The sequence below is a fragment of the Ictidomys tridecemlineatus genome, chromosome 10 (assembly GCF_052094955.1).
Source record: "Ictidomys tridecemlineatus isolate mIctTri1 chromosome 10, mIctTri1.hap1, whole genome shotgun sequence".
Taxonomy (NCBI): Eukaryota; Metazoa; Chordata; class Mammalia; order Rodentia; family Sciuridae; genus Ictidomys; species Ictidomys tridecemlineatus.
In genome coordinates, this window is record NC_135486.1 from 136,789,736 (window position 1) to 136,802,109 (window position 12,374).

At 46.3% G+C, this 12,374-nt stretch overlaps 1 protein-coding gene across 4 annotated transcripts in view; it reads right to left on the reverse strand.

The window, feature by feature from the left end:
- Positions 1 to 12,374, reverse strand: part of Ift140 (intraflagellar transport 140) — a 74,779-nt gene that overhangs the window by 38,181 nt on the left and 24,224 nt on the right. For all 4 annotated transcript variants that reach the window (XR_013427201.1, XM_005337844.5, XM_040277810.2 and 1 more), the window contains exons 15-18: positions 9,310 to 9,440; positions 5,905 to 6,073; positions 4,491 to 4,622; positions 656 to 855 (exon numbers count right to left, since the gene is read on the reverse strand). Coding sequence is in view for 3 of the 4 variants with exons in the window: in XM_005337844.5 (XP_005337901.1) it covers positions 656 to 855; positions 4,491 to 4,622; positions 5,905 to 6,073; positions 9,310 to 9,440 (632 nt within the window). In the remaining variant the exon portion in view is untranslated. The remainder of the gene's footprint in view (positions 1 to 655; positions 856 to 4,490; positions 4,623 to 5,904; positions 6,074 to 9,309; positions 9,441 to 12,374) is intronic.

Sequence of the window (12,374 nt, forward strand, 5' to 3'; positions counted from 1 at the left end):
TCAAAATTAAAATCCATCAAATGCTCTTGTAAGGATTTCCAAGTTCCCTAGGTAATGGAGACGAGGTCCAGGCCCTGACTGTAATTGTTACAGCAACTCTAACTGCATTTTCACCTTGGTGTTTTTAGGGTTTAGTTATTAAAAATTTTCAGCAAGACTTATCAACTGCAGAACTTTCTACTATTAAGTATCCTGAACACTCAAAATATATGAAAACAGCTGGGTACGGTAGGGTGCACCCATGATCTAAGAAACTTGGGAGGCTGAGGTTGGAAGATTACAAGTTCAAGGTCAGCCTCAGCAACTTTGCAAGATTTATAAAAATAAAAATGGCTAGGGATGCAGCTCAGAGGTAGAGAACACCTGGGTTCAAACCCCAGTGCCAAACCGCCCCCCCCCCAAAGAAACACAACAAAACCAAAACAAAACCACCATTAAAAACATCTGAGAGGCTCTAGTACCACAGATGCCAGAACCAGGCTCACTGCTTTGCCACACTGTGCACCACCTGAGGCTGGCTAGGCACATCTGGGTACCCAAGCTCAGTGGCAATTCATTGAGAGAAAATACCATTCAATATATCATGACACTTGATATTTAAAAATCCAGTCAAGAAGGATAGCAAGGAGAAAGGAAACAATGTGTGTCACCTCACCTTTTAATGAGCTTGATAGACTTGAAAGCTTCATCCATGTCTCCAACAGTGATAAAGAAGCTGAAGTTGAGCATGGCATCCCGAGTGGGCTTGTCACAGTCCTCCAGCCCCACAAAGTCTCGCAGGGGTCTCTTGGCCACCATCTGGGGGACATGGTGGTGCCCAGAATTCACCCTGTCTTCTCTGTCTTCTTCACCAGGCTGAAGGACAAAGGCCCCATGTGTCTGTTAGTTCACATATAAAGGTAATACCTACACTTAATTCTTTTGGAGAAAATCTACCCAAAGACAGGCACCCTGCTCTGCTCAGCCACAGGCCAAGTGATCTCTTTAGGATCATCAGGAATCACTCAGGCTTGGGGTTACAGATAACAGGCCAACAAAAGCTGTCCAGGTGTGATCTTGTTTTCAGCCTCTAACTCATTGAAGTCAGATTCTCACATTTAAAATGTCTATGACTGTTCTCATTTTCTGTTATGTTTCATTAAATACTTTTTACCAGCTTGAGATCACCAAGTCAGATACAAACACATCTTTGTGAGGTCTCTGAAAGTTATAAGAACAGTAGTCTGACTTCAGGAAAAACTTTCCAAAATGATAACCTGGATGACTCACTGGAATTTTCTGTCAACTGTCAACCTAGTGCCGTGTTCCCCAAAACAAGCACCCAGAGAAGGAGAGATGTTCCTACAGGGCACAATGTACAATGTGCAGGCCAACTTCCTTACCTGGGCACCTTCCTCCAACCAGGACCCCAAACTCAAGCTATTGAGACTCCTGCTGTCCCCACCACAGTCCCTTCTGCTGCTAACTGCTCTTCTGTACCCATGCCCCACTTACTCTCTTGTAGGGTGTCTCTCCAACCTGTACAAGCATTTCCTATACTATGGAGATTGTGACACACCCTCCTGGGACCTGCTTCTCTACAAGTCTTGATCTGCTAACACCCTGTGACTTCTTTTTTTAGTTGTTGATGAACTTTTATTTTATTTATTTATATGTGGTGCTGAGAATCAAACTCAGTGCCTTACACATGCCAGGCAAGTGCGCTACTGCTGAGCCCCAGCCCCAGCCCACCCTGTGACTTCTTAAAGGGTAACTCTAGCCACCTTCCTCTCCAGCTCAGTATCCACAAGCTCCTGACCTGTAGCCCCAGGGACCAGGTCTTATGGAGGAGAAACACTCAACCTGGACCTTCTCAGGCCTACTGTGGCTGTGGAGGCCCTTCTAAGCACAGCACAGACCATAACAAGGGCTCTGTTCAGAGCAGCTTGAATGTAGGGGTCATACATGGGTGTAACTGGGTCAGATCAGGCAGAAGGCTGAACGTTTGGGCAGCTTCTGCATCCAGTGGAAATGAAAAAAATGTACACAAAACAACAAGGAGTTTCTGCCTGCCTGGTGTAATGAACTGCAAAGAGGCAGCCAAACTTCCCCTGGATAACACTATCAGCTCTGGTGTGGGTCTGATGAGAACCCAATTTGCTGTGTGAATACACTAGGAAATTCTCATAATTCACCATGCCCTGTATGCTCACAGGAACTCTTGTTTCGGTTCCTCAAGACAACTCTGTGAGGCAGGGATTGTTTATCCCATGTGACAGGAGACTGGAGCAACAAGACAAGGTCACACAGTGTAGGTTCAGGGACCAAGGGCCTTTGTACTTTCTCCCCAGCTACCTCTGAATGTGAGAGCACTGGAAAAATGGGAGAAATGAAGCTTACGAGTTTGCATTTTGCAAATCATCAGAAGGGCAGTTTTTAAAGGAGCAAAATACATCTCACAGGTTGCCAACGCAGGTCAACTACACATTTTCTGTATGCAAATATCAGGTGAAGTGGCTGGTGTGTGCCACAGGTTCAGGCCAGGCCCAGCCCAGAGCTGAGAAATCCTGCCAAGCCTTGATTGGTAATGCTAGATGAGCTGGCACTAGAATCTCGGCTGACCGGCAGAGGTCCTCATGTGGGCATGCAGCTAGGTGGGAAGAGTGCGAACACACCAACACAGTTCATGAGTTGAAGCAAACGGTCTTGAGTAGACAACAGAGTCAAGATGACCAATCCTAACCTGAGGCTCTGCATTGAGATTGCATCATACATACCTCTTCTCTGGAACAACTATAACCATATAAAGAGAGATGAGAATGAGAGAGAAAAAGAAAAGATGCATGACATGTGGAAGAAACGAAAACCTACAATGAGAAAAATATGGGGGAAACTTTAGAGAATTTAAAAGAACTTTCCCAACTTTAAGTTCTCAAAGAAAAATTAAAGCATATAAGGAAACAAAATGAGATTGGAATTCAGAGAAACACCAGTCTGGTGCTGATTTACTTAAGGTAAATCAACTAAGGACACCTACAAAGAATCCTTGTGTTTGACAAGACACATCCACACTTTTCTGACCAACTCTATCTTAATGCACGTGGAAGTATAAACCAATGGTCAGGCCAACTTTGTGTGGCTGTGAGATACTGCTCTGTGCCATACCTTGGAGAGCCGCGGCCAGGTTACACTCTTACTTCCAGTGCATGTGTAACTATCCACAGGTCTAGCCAGCCCAGAACCAGAGACAGGCAATGTGTGCTCACGGAACTCTCACAAATCAAGGGCCAGTACCCTTCTTGCCTCAGATCTTTTATGCCACCTCCTTTTAAAGTGAGCCCCAACCCCAGCAAGAGCCCTGGTGGGTTCTCACGCTGCTGGGGACTGCCTGGAAGCCCATGCAATACAGTCTCATTGGTTCACTTGGTTGTACAGAGGGGCTGTGCCCACAACACTCAGGTCCTTCATCTGCTCTGCGTGTCCCTCTGTGGTCTATCACCTACCCCCAGGCTTTGGCTGCAGAATTAACAGATGCTATCTGCACAAAATTAGAAAAGAACAGGATCTTATTTTTAAGATCCATTTAAACCAGAAACATTTAAACCAGGTAAAAGTTGAAACTTTATAGTCATCCTAACATGACAAAAAAAGGGAGATGGCAGAGGGGTGGTCTATGTGTCTATGGAAGGCGTGGACCCTGTAGGAGAGTGCTTCCTTCTTTTAGGAGATCAAAACTCCTAGCAGCTGCCACACCCCAGCTCTGAAGGGAAGTGGTAGCCCCTACACCCTGTAGGACAACCTGGGCTCACTGACAGCACCAGCCCAGGCAGAATTCTAAGCTGGCAGGTCCCTTGGGCTCCTGGGTGAAAAAGCCTCTCAAGCAACTCTGGAGGCCCCAGGGCTGGAGAACAACCAGGTGGTGAGGCCACTAAAAGGAGCCACTCACAGGCTGCCAGTCCTCCTGGATGAAGGATGATCTTGGGCGGACATGCCAGGCACCCTTTATTCAGCATGTCATTTCAGAACTAGAGACAGATTTGATTTTAGGTCTACCAGGGACCTGGCCATAAGGAGACTATGTCTCAAGGAAGGTAAAGAATTTGTTCAAAATCAACTAGTTAGGTATGTGTTCATGTGCGCAGAAAACGACCCCATTCTATGAAACCTCTGGAAAGGAGGCACTATCCTGTTCACAGCAACTGCCTCTACACTTGGGTTATAGAGATTTTTGACTATGGTTTTTACTTCTTTAATTATAGTTCCTAAATTTCCAACGTGCTCAGCATGACTTCTGACCATCCTAACAGCAAAGTCACTTTTTGGAATTTTTCCTAGCCCAGGAGACATCAGTGTGTGCAGATTTTCATGTAATAAATTACAGTAGATGGCTAAAGTGGCTTCAGGAGAGGTGAAATTGGGGAATCTGGAAGACTAACATGCACCTCAGTGCCTCATGAGGCTTACAAGAATCACACTAGCTGGGGAGGGCAGAGGAGCCTGCAGAGCCACACCTTTCTTGTGAAGTAATAATGGGGCACTTCCATCCCCACCAGCACTTGGTAGGCGGGAGGCCGGGGGAAACTCTCATACAGCAGGAAGCCATGCTCTTCGGAAATGAAGAAGGACAGAACCAAGACGTCCTCCTGGAAAGAAAGGATAATACTGTTTTTAGTTTGGAAATATCATTTACTGTTTTCCTTCTCATTTCCATTTGCACTGCCAGGAAGTTCACATAACCCAGAGAAAACAGGAGAGTCCACTCTTCTCAGAGCATGTGGCCCCTGTTTCCACTAGGGCTTCTCAACTGCTATCTGCCTCCGTTGGAAGGACCCAACCCACCTAGGCTGTGACAACCATCAGTGATACGTCACTTCTATCTGAGCTGGTGGCATAATAAAAAGGCTCTCTCTGTGTTTTAGATACCCCTTGGGTATCTTTACTCTGGGTGTGGTGGTGCGTGCCTATAATCCCAGTGACTGGGGAGGTTGAGGCAAGAGGATCTCTAGTTTGAGGATGGCCTGGGCAACTTAGTGAGTTCCTGTCTCAAGATTTAAAATGAAAATGAGAGGGCACGGTGGCACACACCTATAATCCCAGCATCTTGGGAGATTGAGGTAGGAGGATCGTCAGTTCAAAGCCAGCCTCCAAAAGTGGGATTCTAAGCAACTCAGTGAGACCTCTCTCTAAATAAAATACAAAATAGGGCTGGGGGTGTGGCTCAGGCCCACTTCTCACTGTCTTGGTGAGGCAAGTCCTGAAGTTTCAAAGTGGGCTGCCCCTTGCTTAGTTATCTGAGAGCCCACACAGATTCCTCTGAGAATGAGGTGGGTTAGAAGGAGGATCACAATGTCTGATGTCCTGCAAGACAAAGAGCTGGACATTGTCAGAGGCCCCAGGTACAACTCAGGCACCGTGGGGCATATGGCATGGAGGTGGGAGGCTCTGTAGAGGAAGGACTTGGGTGGTCGGCCTTGCTGGAGGGTGATGGATGTGGTAGAATAGATGGAGCAGGGCCAGGCTGCCTCAGGTCCGACTGCAGCATGGGCTAACGTCGGGGTTAGTCCACCTGAGCTGCTTCAACATGTTTCCCAACTCAGAGGGAGAATAACTTAACAGTTGAGATAACAAGAGAACCTGGAGACAAAAAGGGTAGAGTAGCAACTGTACCAAGCCCAAAGAAAAGAGAGGCACCACATACCAAAGGCTTCCTACATTCAAGAAGGGTTGTGCGCCATCGACCCAGAGAAACAGTTCTGAATGGCAACCACGCCTTCAAATGGCGGGAAGCATGAGGCAGATGCTCCCCTCCACATGAATGCATTTCCTTACTAACTCTCCCATAAGCCCAGTAACCAAGACTCTGTGCTTGCCACACAGCCATCACCTGTGTTTCTACAAACACTATGTGGCAAAGTGGTCATGTACCGTGGGGCTGGCGCTGTCCTGAGTGAGGGGCTGCTTGTCTGCAGCCTGTGGTTGGGGTCCCAGCACCTCCTGCACGACCTCACACACGAAAAGCCTGGGCTCGCTCTGATCCCAGAAATGACTCACGGGAACATGATTTGTCAGCCTTTCATCTGCAAAAATGTGGCTCCTAGAACAGAAGAGAACCATCTCCAAATGAGAAGAGCATTCCTGTTACCATGCCCCACACCACTTGTCCCATCCAGTCATCAGGCTGCAGTCTCCATATGCAGGTGAATGTCCTACACTGCCATGTACCTTGTCAGGGCACGCTCAAGAGTTTGAGAAACTGGTTGAAGGGTCCTGGTAAGGTGCAGTATGAGGGATGCAGAATATGATGCTTGGGCTCTGGAGGTCTTGTAGAGGGTCCAGGACTCTCCCCAGAAGGCCCTTTTCCAGGACTAGTGGGATGGTGCCCCCTGCTAGGTAGCACAGATGCCAAGGCTTATAAATGCAGACCTGGGTTCCAGCCTTGGAGGTGACTATGTGATGATTCCTATTTTATCATGGTTCCTCTCATCTCTGAAATTCCATGTTTTATTGTCCCTGAACTCCACAAAGTACTGCAGGAAGACCAAAAGGAACTGGTTTAAATAATGAATAAGATTTAGGGGCTGGGGTTGTGGCTCAGTGGTAGAGCATTCGCCTAGCACATGTGAGGCACTGGGTTTGATCCTCAGCACTACATAAAGATGAAATAAAGATATTGTGTCCACCTATAACTAAAAAGTAAATATTAAAAAAAGAGAAAAGAATGGAAAAGATTTCAAAAGAGGAAAGGCACCTGAGTTGAGAGAGAGACAGTGACTCTCATCTGCCTCCTCTAGAGGTGCATGGTCAACCCAGGGGTGGGGTCGGGGGGTTTGCTGGCTCATCAGCCCATTCTGGCTATGTAGCAGGGTAGGACCCAGTCCTCATGGATGCTCCTGGCACCAGAGCTGGAGATGTGCCCATGGGCCACATCCTTCTCTAGCACTGCAGATGTGATGTGCACAGTGTTTTGGACAGAGCATTTCCTGAGTGCCAGACACAGTGGTTCCTTAGGTATGAGATGGCCTGGCAAGGGCTGAAGAATGGACAGAAAGAAGACTGCCATCCCTTCAAGGGAAGCCATGAACTGCGAAAGAGAGAAAAGTGAGTACTCAAAAGACATTTTACAGGGAAAACTGGGGACCTGGGTCACAGCAGAGTTTGAAGAAGAGGTTAGTTCTGAAGTTTTAAATATGGGTGGCCAAGAGGAGGGTGCTGTGGTGAGAACTGGACCTCTGGGGAGGGTGCTGTGGTAAGAACTGGACCTCTGGGAAGTGGGCTCTGACTATCCCAGAGGGGTAAGATGCTCAAAGGCATGTGTTCTGAAGCAGGAGAACTGGGGCTGGATTAGGAGAGAAGTGAAGATGGGAATGTTAAACTGGGGGAGCAGCAGGGGTGCAAGCTAGAGCATTTCAGGTCAACAGGTCAATAGGGCTCCACAGAAGGGTCTGATGAGGCAGGTATCACTCAAAAAAGGCAAGGGGACAAGGCAGGGGGACTCAGAGGCTGGACAAGAGAAGGTGTGTTGGAAAGTTAAAACTAGTGAAAGTGGGGCTGAGGATGTAACTCAGTAGTAGAGCACTTGTTTAGCATGTGCCAAACCCTGAGTTTTACCCTCAGCATAGGAAAACAAACAAACAAACAAACAAAAACCCCAAAATGAAAAAACCTACCCAAAGTAGTGAGCAGAACAAAAAGGATGCTAGAACAAGCACTGAGCCACCACTCAGTTCCTTTGCTCTTCCAGCCTTGGGGCAGCTCTGCGTCCTGTATTGCCATGCACCCTCAAGAGTTTGAGAAACTGGTTGAAGGGTCTTGGTGAGGACCCTGGTGAGGTACAGTCTGAGGGATCCATGCCTAAAAATTCCCATGGCATTTTTTTTCTTCTTTTGGTACCAGGGATCAAACCTGGGCGCGTAACTCCTGAGTCACATCTCCAGCCACCCCCACACCCCCCTTCTTTTAAATATTTTAAATTGTCAATGGACTGACTTTATTTATATATAGTGATAAGAATTAAACCTAGTGTCTCTACATACTAGGCAAGTGCTCTACACTGAGCCACAAACCTAGCCCCCCACTCCACTTTTTAACAAAATATTTTTAGGTGTAGTTGGACATAATACCTTTACTTTTATTTATGTGGTGCTAAGGATCAAACCTAGTGCCTCACATGTGCAAGGTAAGTAAGTGCTCTACCCATGAGCTACAACCCCAGCCTCTCTCCAGCCCATTTTATATTTTATATTGGGACAGGATCTCGCTAAGTTGCTCAGGGCCTTGCTAAGTTACTGAGGTTAGCCTTGAACCCTCAATTCTCCTGCCTCAGCCTCCTGAGCCACTGAGATCACAGGCGTGGCCACGGCTCCTAGCCCACGGCATGCTTTCCTGTTGGCACTCACCTCGCTGCTTATGCATCCACTTCTGATGTTAACTATGCTTCTATGCCACTGACACGGGGAGACTCGACCCCACCGCTCTCGGCTTGCTTTCCCACCTAAATTCATGCAGAATCAATGTGGATGAAGGTGACCTACTCTAAGCACTTGAGGTCCGTCCTGAGAATGTGTTCTCAAGGGCAGAAAGAAATACACATGTATGTTCCATTAACCTCTGAAGAAAGACAAATATATTCTTCACAAAGACAGTACCCTCCCTTCTGCTGGAGACAGCAATGGGTGTGAGGCTCACTCTACTGCCTCTTTCCTGTGACTCCTAGGCCATTTCTACAGACCCTATGGCCAGAGCCCCTCCAAAGTTCAAGTTCCATTTTCTTTCTTTCCTTTTTTGGTACCAGGGATTGAACCTGGGATACCTAACCACTTAGCCACACCCTCAGTCCTACTTTTTTTTTTAATATTTTTTTTTAGTTGTAGTTGGACACAATATCTTTATTTTATTTATTCTTACGTGGTGCTGAGGATTGAACCCAGCGTCTCACACATACTAGGTGAGTGCTCTACCACTGAGCCACAACCCTAGCCCTATTTTGTATTTTATTTAGAGACAGGGTCTCAACTGAGTTGCTCAGTGACTCACTTTTGCTGAGGCTGGCTTTGAACTCACAATCCTCCTGTCTCAGCCTCCCGAGCCGCTGGGATTACAGGCAAAGTTCAAGTTTGTACTCAACCAACTCCAGAACCTTAGCTATGGAGGACAGAGACCAAGGTCTTGAATCCACTACAATTGCACAAATTTCTGTTATATATCCTGTTCTTACTACTAGTAAATGCAGTGAAGTAAACTTCTGAAGCTTGAAACATAACTTAGGAACAAGTGAAATAGGCAAATTCTGTTTTCAACATTCTTCAACAAAATCCCCAACCATAATCTTACTTGTTAGTCTCTTGTCCATTAAAGGACAGCGACTCTCTCTGATCAATCTGTCCGGCCTTGAAGTCGAAGACAGTCACTGTGTCCATTTCAACATCATAGAAGCAGATTTTGGAATCGGGGCTGTTGTCAACCTGGGGAGAGAAGATGGGACAACTCAGGGACATGCCTGGACCAGTGCTGTGTGGGCCATGCTTTCAGAACTTACGCTCTGAGATCCAGCTTGCTTTTGTCCCACTGCTGCAGTCTCCAAGTGACTGCTTGATGTTGTCAGAACAGAAAACAAATTCTGAAAGACTGTTTAGCTGCTCTTAGTATGGAATGGAGATATTTTCCTAGCTGAAGTTGATCAACTCAGGAAATCAGTAGGAATCTGAATTCTGACAGAGCAACATGCCGGGTAAAAATGAAATAAACTTCACAAAATGGAGGTTGGAGCTGCGTGTTCCCAGCAACTCAGGAGGCTGAGGTATGAGGATTGCAAGTTCAAGGCCAGCCTGGGCAACTAATGAGACCATCTCTTAAAATAAAAAACAAAGGGGGAAGGGCAGGATATAGCTCGGTGGTGAACTCGGCCTGGATTCAATCCCCAGTACCCACCTCCGCCGCACCACCACCACCACCACTTGGAGGCTGGCTACACCAGGGAGTAAGTACTGTCCACCATAAGGCCAGGAGTGGAAGCATCACAAGGCTCACCACACCCACTATCCTGAGCAAGCCCACACTGCTTGCACTCAGCCTGCTGTCCAGGGTGGCCTGGGAAACTTTCTAAAATGACTGCTCCACTCACAAGTTCACAGCAGCACTACTCATGAGCAAGGGGAGACAGCAAGTGTGCAAAGACGGATGAATGGTCAGCAAAATGTGGTCCACCCTACCAAGGAGTAGTACTCAGCCATAAGAAAGATCTGAAGCCCTGGAGGAGCTATGGAAGCAAGCTCAGTGAGAGGCAGGCAGGCAGGCACACAGGTTACTGCACCACTGTTACATTTGTATACAGTGGCTAGAAGAGGCAAACACAGACAGCAAGCAACTAGTGGTTGCAGGGAGCTGAGGAGATAGGGGAATGGGGCCAGACTGCCAAGGGTGATGGCATTTTCTTTCTTTCTCTCTCCTTCTACCCCTCAAGTCTGTCTTTCTCCTTCCTTCCCTCCCTTTCTCTCTTTCTGGTGTTGGGTATTGAACTCAGGGATGATTTACCACTAAGCTACATTCCAGCTCTTTTTGAGATAGAGTCTTGCTAAGTTGCTGAGGCTGTCCTTGAACTTATGATCCTCCTGCTCCAGCCATGCACAACTGCACCACCATGCCCAGCTGCTATGACATTTGGATTGATGAAGACATTTTAGAACTAGACAGAAGTGGAATCTGTACAATAATGTGAATGTACTCAGTGTCACTGAATAGTTCAATTTAAATTGCTCATTTTGTGTTATGTGAATTATACCTCAGCTTTTTAGAGACCCTCCTCCATCTTCAACTATGGAGGAAAACAGTGGGCAAATACTGATCTAAACCCCAGAAGCGTTAGCAGTGGCAGCCTTTTCTGAAGATCCTTCATGTACCCTGAAAACTGTATCTAGAACACAGCCTTTCCTGTTGAAAGCACTCCTAAATGCCTGTGGAGGTGACAGAGCACAGAGCAGATCCTGGCTTCCACCCAGAGGTTCTGACATGGCTGCCTTGGGTGATTCTGGGTGAGGAGCTCTTTTGCACCTGCTTTTGTGGACTGCACCAACACGCAGCTGTCCTGGGGGCAGAGCCTGTCCTCTTCCTGGAGACTGTCCTGAGGTTCTAGTCTCCCTGTTTTTCTTCAGCTGGCCTCTCTCCATAAGCTCATGATGCCTCCATCTCTTGCACTTTTCTCTCACATTCTTTCTTCCCTGGACCTAGCCAAGCTATCAAAGTAAGGGCTGTGGGAATGAATCTTGGTTCAACACGAGCTGGGCTGCTCTTCAGATAAGGGACTCATATCAGAATCATCAATAACAGGATCAGGGAGTCAGGTGTGGTGGCACACGCCTGTAATCCCAGCAGTTTGGGATGCTGAAGCAGAAGGAATGCAAATTCAAGGCTAGCTTCAGCAATTTGTGGAGATCGTAAGCAACTTAACAAGATCCTGTCTCAAAATAAAAAACAAAATACACCCCCGGGTTCAATCTCCAGTACTAGGGGGAAAAAAAGTCAAGACCAGGGAATCGGCAGGTACAAAATGCAACTGATAATGTCACCATGTCACTAGTTCTACTAGCTAATCATTTATTTCCTTTTTTTTTTTATGGTGCCGGGGATTGAACCCAGGGCCTTTGTGCACTCGAGGCAAGCACTCTACCAACTGAGCTCAGCCCTTATTTCTATCTATCTATCTATCTATTTATTTATCTATTTATCTATTTATTTATTTATTTATTTATTTATATTTCTTGGGCCTGGGGATGTGGCTCAGCGGTAGAGCGCTTGCCTAGCATGTGCAAGACTGAGTTCGATCCTCAGGACCACATAAAAAGAAATAAAGATATTGTGTCCAACTACAACTAAAAAAAAATAATAATAATAATAATAATAATAAAATATATTTCTTACATACATGACAACAGCGTAATGCATCACAATCATATTATCCATTCACAGCATAATTTTTCATAACTCTGTGTATACAAAGTATGTTCACGCCAAATTATGCCAATTATACATGAGCTCTCTTATTATTATTATTATTTTTGCATTACAAGCCTCTGGGTTGTGCAGTTCATACACATCATTCTTAAACAAAACTCTGGTCAGTGGACATGATTCAGATGCCAGCCCTGAGCTTTGCAAACCCATGGACCAGTGCTAGGGGAATACATGTCCAGAATTTAAGGAGACTGTGGGAAACTTTATTCCAGCAGATATTAGAGCAGGAAATGGGATGTGAGTACTTTCGAAAGGAAAACTAAGGAAATGAATATTTGCCAAAAGTTTTTAAAAAATTTTTATTTATTTATTTATTTTTTAGTTTCGGCGGACACAACATCTTTGTTTGTATGTGGTGCTGAGGATCGAACCCGGGCTGCACGCATGCC